At 48.7% G+C, this 13,968-nt stretch overlaps 1 protein-coding gene across 2 annotated transcripts in view; it reads right to left on the reverse strand.

Moving 5' to 3' along the window:
• Nucleotides 1-4,119: 4,119 nt before the first annotated feature.
• The window catches only part of TMEM145 (transmembrane protein 145), a 34,916-nt gene continuing 25,067 nt past the window's right edge, over nt 4,120-13,968 (reverse strand). The window contains exons 10-16 of one of the 2 annotated variants that reach the window (XM_087727391.1): nt 13,532-13,610; nt 12,088-12,181; nt 10,107-10,279; nt 7,594-7,714; nt 7,194-7,394; nt 5,434-5,651; nt 4,120-4,341 (exon numbers count right to left, since the gene is read on the reverse strand). In XM_087727391.1, coding sequence (XP_087583517.1) covers nt 4,320-4,341; nt 5,434-5,651; nt 7,194-7,394; nt 7,594-7,714; nt 10,107-10,279; nt 12,088-12,181; nt 13,532-13,610 — 908 coding nt within the window. In that variant the 3' untranslated portion in view covers nt 4,120-4,319. Of the gene's footprint in view, nt 4,342-4,396; nt 5,652-7,193; nt 7,395-7,593; nt 7,715-10,106; nt 10,280-12,087; nt 12,182-13,531; nt 13,611-13,968 lie in introns of those variants that run through there. The other variant, XM_087727392.1, reaches the window with a different exon arrangement.

Here is a 13,968-nt window from a genome sequence, read left to right on the forward strand (position 1 = left end):
CAGGAGCTGGCGAACAGCATAAACTGGCTGGAGTTGCGGGCCATCCGTCTGGCTCTCCTGGAATTTCGGGACATTGTATCTCATCACCATGTGTTAATCCTGACCGACAATGTGGCCTCCAAGGCTCACATCAACCGCCAAGGGGGAACGCAGTCCAGAGCTCTGATGCTGGAAGCGGAAAGGTTGTTCCATTGGGCGGAGCCCAGACTCTCATCGATTCGGGCGGAGCACATCTCGGGCGAAGCCAACACTCAGGCGGACTGGCTGAGCAGAGCGACTGTGGATCAGGGGGAGTGGCAGCTCCACCCCATTCTCTTCCAGGAGCTCTCTCGCCGCTTCGGCCTGCCCGAGGTGGATCTGTTCGCTCACCCGCGCAACGCACAACTTCCCCGGTTTTACTCCCGATACCAGGCTCCGGGGGCGGAGGGGGTAGACGCTCTACGCAGCCGTTGGCCGGCCGGCCTTCTCTATGCCTTTCCTCCTCTCCCGATCCTTCCGTCGGTCATTCAGAAGATATTGACAGAACAGGCGGAAGTGCTGCTGGTCGCTCCAATGTGGCCCAGACGTCCCTGGTACGCAGACCTCGTCCATCTGTCCGTTTCGCGTCCTTGGAGGATCCCGGACGACAAGATTCAGCTCCACCAAGGGGCTCTCCGGCACCCGGGCCCTCAGCTGTTGCAGTTAGCCGTGTGGCACGTGAGCGGGAGATGCTAGCGGCCCTCCACTATTCAGACGAAGTCATCTCTACAATTCAAGCGGCCCGTCGCCCGTCGACTACCCGTATTTACGAAGCTACCTGGCAGGCCTTCTGCCGCTGGTGCCGACGCACCGGGGTCGATCCCATCAAGGCCTCGGTGCCCCAGGTTCTGGATTTCTTGCAGTCCGGCCTCAACAAGGGGTTGGCACCAAACACACTTCGCCGTCAGGTCACAGCCTTGTCAACGGTGGTCGGGGGTGGCCAAGGCCGCTCCTTATCCCAGCACTTGCGAGTTCGAACCTTCCTTAAGGGTGCTTCCAACTTACGACCGCCGACGGTACATCGTTATCCCACGTGGGATTTGACCTTGGTTCTCAGGGCCCTTACAGCTGCCCCCTTTGAGCCTCTACACTCCATCAGCCTCCGCTTGCTGACACTCAAGACGGCTTTCCTGGTGGCCATAACATCGGCCAGGAGGGTGTCGGAGCTAGCAGCCCTTTCGGTTCGTGCGGATCTTTGCATCTTCCACCCGAACAAGGTAGTGCTTCGTTTGGATCCGACCTTTCTTCCAAAGATAAATTCATTGTTTCACAGAACTCAAGAACTTGTCCTGCCGGACTTTTGTCCTCACCCGTCTCATCCGCGGGAACGTCAGTGGCACCATCTGGATGTGCGCAGGGCTCTTCGTCGCTATGTGAAGCGCACGGCGTCGTTCCGAAGATCGGAGGCCCTGTTCGTCTCCTTCCAGCCATCTTCAATGGGACAGAAGGTGTCCTCCCACACCATCGGCCGATGGTTGAAAGCTTGCATTGCGTTGGCGTATGACTCCCACTCCAGACCGGTTCCAAGGCGAATCACTCCTCATTCCACCAGGAGTGCGGCCACCACAGCGGCCTGGGCGACGCAAGCGTCCGTGGAAGAGATTTGCAGGGCGGCCACTTGGGCATCCCCCTCGCCTTTTATTCGCCACTACAAGATTGATGTCTTCGCCTCGGCCGAGGCGTCCTTTGGGCGGAGAGTGTTGCAAAGGGTCCTTCCGTCTGCGGAGGAGCCTGACCAGCCTAGCTCCCGCCCTGGGAGTTCATTGCTTTGATATATCCCATGATTGGATTCCCGGAGCAGCACACAGGAGAATGACCGTTGTCTTACCTGAACGGTCCTTCTATGGGTGCTGCGAAGGGAATCCAAACCCGCCCGCGGCTTCGGCTGGTCAGGGCTCCATTTGACTGTGACTAGTTACTGACTGGACTTGACTCCGTAGTGCCGGATGACTTGCGGCTTGTTGAGGATTGACATAATGCTTCTTCGGTGGGCTTCGTAATAAGAACTGGGGAGGAAGCGGAAGTCCAGTCAGAGGAGGCGTAACTTTGATATTTGCATACTCAGTCTCAAGGCTAGAAGGCTAAGTTAACCCATGATTGGATTCCCTTCGCAGCACCCATAGAAGGACCGTTCAGGTAAGACAACGGTCATTCCGCACTATCTTGTCAAGAGCTGAAGAAGCTTCTTGGATGACAAACAAAACATCTTCAAAAGAAAAAAACAAACAAGAAAGTCCAGTTGCCTCCTGAAAAAACACCTTTGGGACAACAATGACCTGGATGATCGAGAATCTCCACACACTTCAGACAAACATTTTCACCATTTAAAAGGTTCATTTGCAAAGAACTGAAGGTGCAGGAGATGAAGGGCAAGTAAATATTTTTTTTTCAGAATGCAGAATCACAGCTAGGATTTAGGCTACCTGCCAATGATACTTGAAGCTTCTGCACAGTAAGCTATATGGATGTGATCTGCTGATCTGTTTGACATTCTTCTGTTTTTTTCTAGACCACGCTACAAAATTGTAAAGGTTCAACCTGTGGTCATAGGAAAAATGAACTGCTTCCTGAAATTAAAACTCGGGCAAGTGCAGGTGCCGATGAGAAAATAGTCTATTCTTACCAACTGATGCTACAGTAATCAGGTGGTATTTTGCAAAGCTGGCACGAGGCACCTCTGAGGAGTGCTATTTTGTGGCTGACTGGAGGAAACATTTTAATCCTGGCATGAGTGTGATCTACACCGTGACCCGTCAAAACCGCGGTCCACTAAAGCGCGCCCGATCAAAGCGCGTACGTGACGTCATCAGCGTGACAAATAAAATTAAAAATAAATTAAAATAAAATAAAATAAAAGCAAGCCGATTCACATAAAGGTAAGGGTTAGGGTTAGGGTTAGGTTTAGGGTTAGGGTTAGGGTTAGGTTAAGGGTTAGGGTTAGGTTTAGGGTTATGTTAAGCGTTAGGGTTAGGTTAAGGGTTAGCGTTAGGTTTAGCGTTAGGTTAAGGGTTAGGGTTAGGGTTAGGTTTGGGGGGGTTAGGGTAAGGTTTTCGCGTTAATTTTAAATTTACTGCTCACAGCGTGCCGTTTTCGTCGCGCTGTGATGACGTCACGTACGCGCTTTTGTCAAGCGCGCTTTAGTCTACCGCGGATTTGTGGTGGAACCGATCTACACAGCCCAGTAGAGGCACCACAGAATGGACATTAATCTCCCCGTTGAGATCCGGACCCTTACCACCCTTCCGGCTTTCCGCAAAGCAGCTAAAACCTGGCTGTTCCGGCAGGCCTGGGGGCAGTTAAATCCTTCAGCCCCTCCCGAGGTTACGACTGTTGCTGTTGTTTTTTAAATTGTTTGTCTTTTTATTTTTTATTTTGTATCCCCTTCCCTTTCTGATTGTTAGCCGCCCTGAGTCTCTCGGGAATAGGGCGGCATACAAACTGAATAAAATCTAACCTAATCTAATCTAAATATTTTGCTGAGAAAAAAAGAGGAACATTGCTGAGATTCTAATTTCCCCATGGATATTGACAGAGAGGAGTTTCATAAGATCTGCAGAAACATGTGAAAATCAACATGACTCCTCCTTTGCGGTACTATACATAAAATTGCTGTTAAAGCAGTTTTCCAAGCTTGGGAATTTTCAAGACATGGATTTCAATTCTCAGAAATCTCTAGTCAGCATGCTAGTGAGTTTTTAAGATGAGTGGACTTCAGTTCCCAGAATTCCCCAGCCAACCTGGTAATGAATTTTAAGATGGGTGGACTTCAGCTCCCAGAATTCTCTAGCCAAGATGGCTGGCTGGAGGATTCTGGGAATTGAAGTCCGCACATTTTTCCTCTAGGCTGGAAAGCATTATATTGAAGACATTTCTGTCCAACATTTGTTTACTGATGTATTTTTTATTCTTTATAGTGCCTTAAATCACCTCAAATCAACCAACAATGTACGCTGTTGGTAATAATAAGACGATGTATGAGTAAAAGTACTGATTTGCTTTGAACTAAGCACATCTCTTGTTACGAAATTCAACCTTTTTTTTTAAATAACTACTTTAATAGACTAAGAAACCCTTTCATCCTTTCACAGAACTACCATTTTCAGGGATCCTTTATTGGACTGCTGTGCCACATTAAAAAATAGGTTTGGTTCTATTAGTTTTGCAGATTATCCCGAGGAAGAAAGCCAAGCGTGTATTACATCGGTGTCTGTGGTTAACAGGCTATTTTACCAGTAGAAGAAAAAAAAATAGAAATGTTCCATGTTCGGTATCTCTTCCTCCTTTTATAAGCAGATGTTTCCCTAAGAGTCACATGTTTTCACACTGAAATAGAAACATGAGAATATTCTTTATTTGGGCAAAACGAAGAGAAGAAAAGCAAAAAGAAATATGTGCTCTTGTGGTTTTCAGAAATTCACCAGGATCAGGGAGCAGAACCCACAGCACATTCATTTTACTTTATGTATTTATTTATCAAATTTATTGGACGCTCCCCTTACCACAGGGTAACTTTAGTTCCTAGGAACTAACGAGGGCAACATCATTATCCGGGGGAAACCAAGGCAGAGGGACCTAGAAGATTCAAACTATCTTCACAAGGGAGCAGAAAGAAATAAAATGTGGACCAAAAGATGTTAATAGTACGGAGTCATGTAACATGGAGATATAATTACAAGGCGAATCAGTTTCCTCATTGGGGGACCCAGAGAGGAAAACCACTGAATCACAATGGTGGCTGAGGAAAACTAGATGATCTTGGCCCTACAGCAGCGTTTCTTAACCTTGGCAACTTTAAGACGTATAGACTTCAACTCCCAGAATTCCCTAGCCAGCCATGGCTCATCATCAAGTTGCCAAAGTTGAGGAACACACCGGTTTACACAGGGGAAAAAAGTCAGCCGAAGATGGGCCTGTCGCTCTATGACCTGTGGACTTCAGCTCCCAGAATTCCTGAGGCAGCTGTGCCGGCTGAGGAATTCTGGGAGTTGAAGTCCACAAGTGGCCAGAGTGGGCCACCCCTGATCTAACTAGAAGAGAATTTAGACCCATGTTCATTCAGTGCTTGGCTTCCCTTCACCGTAGCAGCCCCAGAGCGGGTGGGAAAGCTTAAGACTGTCCCATGGGGGAAGGAGCGGTATGACCCACAGACTAATTGGGTCACCGCGAAGGAGTCAGGAAGTGGTGGGGAGAGTAGGGCGGAATCCACCCACCCTATCTTGTCTCCCTGGTATCATTGCAGAATCCAAAAGAAGGGAGGGAAATTGCACAAAAGGGAAAGATGCCACAGGTGAAAGGAGAGAAACCAAGGATGGGGGTGCCATTGTCTGAGAGAGGGGACTCCCCCACCCCCCGACCCAGGAAATGTCACGATAGGAATCAGCATAGCCAAGAGGGAGAGAGTCAAGAGACCCTTACACGGGCCGGGCGCCGGTTGTATGCATGCTAAAATACTCGGTGTAGCCATTATGTTGGTGGAGTTGGGGCGCATGGAGCTGGTAGGGCGGAGGCTGAGTCTCGCTCCCCAGGGATGGCTTCAACAACACGGGGGCACCGCTGAGTTCGGAGGTGGTGACCACGCAGTTGGAGGTCAGGCTTCGGTCAGCAGAAGAGGTGTCTTCCATTTGTTTGTGGGTCTGCAGGAGGAAAAGTAGGTAGAGAGTCCGGATAAACATTGGCAGGAAAAGAAGAGCCCTTTCCTCCTTAATCAAATCTAAAGCAACACGATCCAGAAACCTGGAAGGACGCAGGCTGAACAACTCAACGTCATCCCGTCCCCTTGAACTGTCTTTGGATTCCAGGCAGTTGGGTTTTTTTAAAAAACAGGCTGTCCTAATTTAATGTTTTATTTGTTGTGGATATTTTTTCACTTCTTCTTTGATCTGAGTTATGGCCCTTTTTAAAATAATAATAATAATTTAAGCAGAGGCCTTTGTGCCACCTTATTATCATATTGTTTTGCTGACTGCTGTAAACTGGCAAGGGAGACTCGTTTAGCCAGCAAGGGGGTTGAAAAATCAATTAGATCAAAATTAATGAATTGCTCCGCCGTCACAAACTGCAGCCCGGTTGGCAATCCGCAGGGAGATCGGAGGCCTCTGGCATGGCGTAGCAAAACCAAGGGAAGAAGAACAATTAAATCAGTGGAACGACTTGCCTCTCAACGTTGTGGGGTGCTCCCAACACTGGAGGCTTTTAAGAAGAGATTGGACAGCCGCTTCTCTGAAAGGGTATGGGGTTTCCTGCCTGAGCAGGGGGTTGGACTAGAAGACCTCTAAAGTCCCTTCCAACTCTGTTATTTTCAGTGGCGAAAGCACTGCGTTCGGCGTGGAGGGTAGCTAACTCTATATCTACTCTAGTACAAGAAGAAAGGAGTCTGCCTGTTCTGTGCGATGTTGCCATGAAACGTCATAAGTTAAGTGGAGGTACACTTGCGAGCTCCATTTTTGCTGGCAGAGGCACCGTGGGGCGGTCTGTTGCCGTTTCGAGGGTGGCCTCTCAGGCCAGATGTCAGAACTGGAAGCCATCATTTGCATTGGGAAAACGGGTGGAGGGCAGGGGGGAGGGATTATATGGCGTATGGGTGATATATACTCAAAATAACATTCTCATCTCAGAAAGTCAAGGACACCTTGCCCTGCAGCTGCGATGGTGTGACTGGGAGGCTTTGGATGGTGGTCCCGATTGGAGCATGGGATGGACATGTGGGTGCTGGGCAGGGATTTGAACTTTTGTTTGGATGGGGGAAACCTGGAAGCTTTCAGATCTGGGTTTTCCCAGATGTGCCAATATGACAAATGGAACTTTGAGGAACCTCCAGCCTCGGAGTCCTCTTTCATTGGGGGTGTTGTTGGGAACCCTGGCATTAACCCCAATCTTATTTAAAAACTCTACGAGCTCCCCCAAATTCTGGGGTGCTGACTGAGGTCCTGAGCCCAGAATGCCGACCCAATCCCGGGCGGCACAAAAATTCAGGGAAGATGACACCAGATTTAAGCACACCTTGAGTTTGACATCCCTGCTCTACACCATTCTTCTTTTTTTCTTTTTTAAAGGCCACCTAAGGACCTCGTGTGCGATTCCACAGAGGGATTTTTTTTTTGGGGGGGGGGTCAACTCTAAGGTCGTAACCGTTTAAGGAAGGGGGTTTCTCAGGCGAGACCCTCTCCGATTCTCACATTGCTGGTGTTGCTTCCTGTACTCTGGGGGATGGAGAACAGCTCTGTGAAGTTCGGCACCGAGTCGCTGATGAAAGTCACGTTCCCATAGACGTGGTGCGGAAATTTGGCCCCCGTCGCAGCCTCCTCGACGATCCCGATCTGCGACGTCCGCACGTGGTACGGGAAGTTCTTATTGGCCGCGGAGGGCCTGGTGATAATCTGCGGAAAGAAGGGAGACAAGCGGGCAGCTGTTGTGGGCGTGCTGATGACGTCACGATTTTTGCACCGCGGTTTCGTCAGCGCGCTTTTGTCGTGCGCGCATTTGTCGGGTCGCGACCCCTGAGCATCTCAGCTGTTCCTGAGCATTAAGGTAACTGCCACGGGGATTAGAAATGGTCGGTGATGTGAAAATCCTTACCAGGAAAACTGCGTGAGCGTACAGATGAATCCCCAGTTGAATGCCGTTGACTATTTTCTCCCGAGCCCATTTTGGTATGCCAAAGTTAGCGATAAGCGCGGTGACCGGGACAGCAAAAAACCTACAAGAGAACAGGACACCGGCTAAAGGATGCAGATCCTGCTGCCTAAAGCGTTGGGTTTCATTTAAAATAGTCCTCCACTTACAACCATTCCTTTAGTCACCGTTCAAAGTTACGCCAGCACTGAAAAAAGTGACTGATGATGACCGGTTTCCACACTTCCATGCTGGCTGGGGAATTCTGGGAGTTGGAAGTGTCTGCAGCTATCCAGCCAGCACGCAAGTAAATAACTCAGCAGGATTCATTTATAGAAGAAACCTCTTTATAGACAATAATATAAAACATGATGCATGTATACAATACCCATGCAGCTCTTGCAATGTGGTAGAGAAGAAGAAGTAGCAAGGACAAGGACAAGAAGCAGAAACAAGAAGCAACCAAGCGGGGGAGGGCCTTCTCTGTGGCAGCTCCGGCCCTTTGGAACGAACTCCCCGCAGAGATTTGGAGCCTCACCTCTCTCCAGGCCTTCCGAAAAGCCGTTAAAACCTGGCTGTGTCGGCAGGCCTGGGGTCGATGAGTTCCCTTCCCCTCTCGATTTGTGTGGCTGTTGGTTGTTTCTAAATGCCCTGTATTTGTAGTTTTTTTGTGTTTCCCTTTCCCTCCTTGGGTTTGTGCGCCGCCCTGAGTCCCGCTGGAATAGGGCGGCATATAAATAAAATGAAACTTAAACCTAAACCAAAGACAAACACACTCTTATATACACAGAACAGTTAAGCTAAGCCATGGCAGTGGTGGGATTCAAACGATTTAACAACCGGTTCTCTGCCCTAATGACCATCTGGATAGGTGGGCCTCGGTGGTCATGTGACTGGGTGGGTGTGGCCAACTCAAGGTCACTCAGGTCGATGGGCGCTTTGCCTTAGCTTTGACAATGTAATAAGGGTTAACTGGAGAGGCAGTTTCTGTAAGCAGGGCAATAAAGATTAGGCTAGAAACAACACCAGAATGTTTCCTTCCTGCCTTCCTTACAGGATTAGCTCTGTAAAGTGGAAAGAAACAAAAGGAGATTTCTCCCAACAATTGGTTCTCTGAACTACTTAGAAAGTTACCAACCGGTTCTCCTAAATAGGTGCGAACTGGCTGAATCCCACCACTGAGCCACGCCCAGGCTCCGAGCCATCTCACATGGCTTACAACAAATCCTGTGTCTTAGACACCAAACAGTTCCCGTGGGCTGACTTGTTGTTATGGCTATTCCAGTTCATAAATTCTTATACACTGACAGGAAGACCAACCACCCATCTTAAAGTTGACAAGGCTAAGAAACGCTGCCTTATACTAACAACTAAGACTTCTAGCAGCCAATACTACAATGGTGGAACTGGGGCATAGCAATAGCGCTTAAGACTTATATACCGCATCACAGTGCTTTTACAGCCCTCTCTAAGCAGTTTACAGAGTCAGCCTCTTGCTCCCCCCCCCAAACAATCTGGGTCCTCGTTTTACCGACCTCGGAAGGATGGAAGGCTGTGTCCTCCTTCGGTCAGGATCGAACTGCTGAGAGTCGGCAGAATGATGCAATACCTGCAATGCTGCATTCTAACCACTGTGCCATCACGATTCTTCATACTCAGTTACTTAGGCTTTTATTTACTTGTGATTAAAGTTTTTAACGCCTTTTATGTTTTTACACTATTGTAAGCAGGGGTGGGTTCCTGCCAGTTCTAACCTCTTCTATAGAAGAGGTTCCACAAATCTACGGTGCCGTTTAGAACCGGTTCCAGCTCCATCCCTCCCCCCCCCACCCATCCGCACATCATCAAGATGAAGAGCGAGAGGAGGAATTCTGGGAGTTGAAGTCCACAAGTCTTAAAGCTGTCAACTTTGAACACCCCTGGTTTTTTTTTTTTTTTACTAAAGGGTTAGGGGTGCAAGGGTCTTGTAACTTGACAGCTTTAAGACTTGCACACTTCAATGCCAGAGTTCCTGAGCCAACATGACTGGAGGAGGAATTCTGGGAGTTAAAGTCCACAAGTCTTAAAGCTGTCAAGTTTGAACACCCCTGGGGTTTTTTTTTCTAAAGGGTTAGAGGTGCAAAGGTCTTGTAACTTGACAGCTTTAAGACTTGCGTGCTTCAAATGCCAGAGTTTCTGAGCCAACATTTTGGTTGCTAAGCAAGAGAGTTGTGATGTGAGTTTCACCACATTTTACAAGTTGGCCACGCCTACTCGGTCACATGGCTGGCAAGCCACTCCCACAAAGCAGGCCACACCTACAGAAGAGGTTCTACAAAGATTTGAAACCCACCACTGATTGTAAGCTTCCTGGAATCACTCCAGGCAGCAAATAAACGTCATGAATAAATAGATTTTTCTTTGCCAGGACCACCACCCCCCCACCTCAAAAAAAATAAATAATTTTCCTGCCCTGTTGATTTTCTAAACTTACTGACCAGAGGGTATAAGCAGCAAAGAACGGCACGTAAAAAGGTTGTTTCTCCGGGAACTGTTTGAGAGTGATGAGGATGGCGTAGCAGAACCAGATGTAAGCCACAAACTGCAGGGCGATCAAGCCATATCCAGCTGGAGATTCATAGGTGTACAGGACTTGGGCCTGATCAAAGAACTGAGCACCGAAAGGAAGGAAATGGGTATAAAAAAAACATTGGGGAAGTAATGATTTTTTATTTATTTTTTATTTCTCATATATACATTCACAAATATATGATCTCATAACTGTTATTAATAATGTGTATTTGTAACAATTTTTCTCCCCTACAGTTGACAATATACTTGAAATTGCTTTCTTACCATCCCATAAACCCATTTTATCTTACAACAATCCTACTTCTTCCTTCTTTCCCTCCTTCCTTCCCTCCTTTCTTCTCTCCTTCTCTCCTTCCTTCCCTCCTTCCTTCCCTCCCTCCTTCCCCCTTCCCTCCCTCCTTTCTTCTCTCCTTCTCTCCTTCCCTCCTTCCTTCCCTCCTTCCTTCCCTCCCTTCTTCTCTCCTTCTCTCCTTCCTTTCCTCCTTCCTTTCCTCCTTCCTTCCCCCTTCCTTCTCTCCTGCATTCCCTCCTTCCTTCCCTCCTTTCTACTCTCCTTCTCTCCTTCCTTCCCTCCTTCCTTCCCTCCTTTCTTCTCTCCTTCTCTCCTTCCTTCCCTCCTTCCTTCCCTCCCTCCTTCCTCCTTCCCTCCCTCCTTTCTTCTCTCGTTCTCTCCTTCCCTCCTTCCTTCCCTCCTTCCTTCCCTCCCTTCTTCTCTCCTTCTCTCCTTCCTTTCCTCCTTCCTTTCCTCCTTCCTTCCCCCCTTCCTTCTCTCCTGCATTCCCTCCTTCCTTCCCTCCTTTCTTCTCTCCTTCTCTCCTTCCTTCCCTCCTCCCTTCCCTCCTTGCTTCCCTCCCTCCTTCCCTCCTTCCTTCCCCCCTTTCTTCTCTTTCTTCTCTCCTTCCTTCCTTCCTCCTCTCCTTTCCCTTCTCTCCTTCCCCTTCCTCCCCTCTATCCTTCCACTCTTCTTCCCTTTCCTCCCCTCTCTCCTACTCTTACATTCCCTCCAATTCTTCCTCTGCTTTTCCCTCTCTCCTATTCCTCTCCTTTCTCCTCACCTTGGGAAGTAATGATTAAAAAAAAACACTACACCATTTTCCCATAGCAAGATGATTTTTCCCCATTAATCAGTTATGATTTTTCCCCATTAATCAGTTATGGAGATTTCTAGATTTATCATACCTGGGTAACAAATCCGTGCAACGAAGTTGTGCAACGAACGAAGAGCAACAAAGATAAGCCTTATCCTAATTTATTGATGTTTGAGAGCTTGGTCGTTTTCTTGCAGGCGTTTCACGACCCAAGTAGGTAACATCGTCAGTGCCAGAAGGGAGTGAGGTTTGTTCTGTGTTTATGAACCCCACGCCCTTCTGGAACTGATGATGTTACCTAGTTGGGTCATGAAACGTCTGCAAGGAAATGTCCACGCTCAGAGACCAGCAAGGACCCCACAGTTCTCCTCCTGCTTCTCCTGTCCCTCCTCCTAAATCCCACTTCCTTCCAGCACTGATGTTGACACCTAGTTTGGTAATAAAACGCCTGCAAGAAAACCGCCAAACTCGGAGAGCACCGAGGATCTCTCATTTCAACCCCGACCTATAAATATTCTCCTTTTGTCGGTTATTGATAATTTGCAAGGCAAACTAAGCGGGGGATTTGCGTTAAATTAAATCCTTGACTCATCTAGCTTAGAAGTTTCTTGTGGTGAGGAGTGCCGGGACATTGCTGAGCGGGAGCGGAGGTGGGGGGAAACAACAACTATTTTTACAGTTTGTGAACCTGGCAGGAAGGACTATGTGATCTAGGAAATAACCAGAACGCAGAACATGCAAACTACATTTGTGTGGCCCTCCGAGCACATACGTGGCTGGAAAGGAAAAAGGAACGTACCTCAGCTTCGTAGATAAACAGCACGACATGAGTGATGGTGTAGAGGGTCATGTACACCGAGAGCTTGATGGAGCCTGTGTGGCTGATCCTACCCCTGCCAAAAAATAAGGACCCGTGAGCCAGGATTACAGGAAAGGAAACACCGCCTTGTATGCTACCACTCTTAACAACCATCTCTCATTCCTGATGGCTTGCCAATGACATAGAGGCACAAATTCCAAGCTACTCTCCCTAATGCTCTTAATTTCATAACTTCAACCAGGGGTGGGTTGCTAATCCGGTTCCAACCGGTTCAGTTGGAACGGGGCCGGCGGCGTCCTCGTGCACGCGCGCAGTTCACGCATGCGTCTTAGCGCCTGCGCAATGCTCCAGCTGCTTGTGGAGACTCGCGCAGGCGCTGTATGTGCCATGCGCCTGCGTGGAAGCGCAGAAGCCTTCAAAGACTGGTAAGGAGCGCGGGTGGGCGGGTGGGTCCTTTGACGTTCCCGGAAGTTACTTACTTCTGGGTTCACCTACCAACCGGTTCGCGGGGACCACCTGGGAACCGGTTGAAACCCACCCCTGGTTTTTGCCCTCCCTGGACTCCGGAGGCTTTGCTCGAATCTCCGGGAGGACAAAAACAGCCTCCTCGTGTTCTGGAGGTCCTCTGAAGGCTGGAAACGGGCCCAAATGTCCCACGGGTTCATTTTTCGCCCTCTCCGAGCTTCTGTGCATGTCCTTAACAGAGGTGGGTTGCTCCCGGTTCGCCCCAGATCGGGCAAACCGGTAGTGGCAGCAGCGGGAGGCTCCGCCCACCCGCCCGGATGCCTCTGTACATGCGCGGAAGTGGTTCCAGGGGCGTGAGCATGCCCAAGCAAACTGGTAGTAAAAAAAATATGGAAACCCACCACCGGCGCCCTACACTTACCGGCATCCAACAGAGGCCGCGTGGGGATTCCGGGAAGGGGCAGGGTGGAGTGGGCGGGGCCAGTCGGGACTGGGATTTGGGGGTTTTCCAAATTTAGTAGAATCTTAGGTAGAGGTTCTGCAGATACCCTGTGAACCCTTGACTTCAACCCAACAGATCCTTTGACCACCACTCAACTTCCCAATCTCTGTTGCTTTTCCACCTCAATATTGTTCCTATATGCCCAGCTTCCCAACTCAACCGCCTTCCCTATATTTCTTCTTCTGTTTTTGACTCCTCTATGGAATGGTGGAAAGCACAGATGTGGTCAGAAGCCAGAACATCTGTTTCTTCCCATCGTTTTACCCCCTCCGACTCTTCTTTTCCTAAAACTCTAGTTCTCCATAGGTAGTCCCCGACTTATGATGGGTTTGCTCAGCAATTGTTCGCAGTTACAACAGACTGTGGGTACAATTCAGCCCATCCCTCCCTCTCTGTTATCCCACCATATCATCACTTCTGTGGTTACACACACACATGCACACCATCAGCTGGTACCTGGTAACCGTGAATCCTTTTCCCAACAGGATGAGCATCAAGAGGAAGATCAGGAAACTCACAGAGAAAAGGAGCTTGGCTGGAATTGGGGGAAGAACAAAGGAGAGGGGTGAGTGAATGTGAACCAGTCAGAGATTTAAAATAGTCCATGGTCACAACACTGCTCCATAAAACTCAATATTGTCAGTAGCATCTTTTCTGATATATATCATCTTATCTGTTGACAGCATCTTAGCCGTGCAGAGAAGAGCATCAAAGATGATTAGGGGACTGGAGGATAAAACATATAAAGAATGGTTGCTGGATCATTATACTTAATTAAAAACAAAGAAAGAGGTAAGGGAAGAAGAAAGAGCTAAGGAGAGGTGGGTGGAAGGAAGAGAAAGAGAAGGAGAGGAGGCTGGAAGGGAGAGAAAGAGAAGGAGGGAGGGCAGGAA

Source organism: Thamnophis sirtalis, unplaced genomic scaffold (genome assembly GCF_051295495.1).
Source record: "Thamnophis sirtalis isolate CommonGarterSnake01/CBP01778 unplaced genomic scaffold, rThaSir2_p1.2 scaffold_13, whole genome shotgun sequence".
Taxonomy (NCBI): domain Eukaryota; kingdom Metazoa; phylum Chordata; class Lepidosauria; order Squamata; family Natricidae; genus Thamnophis; species Thamnophis sirtalis.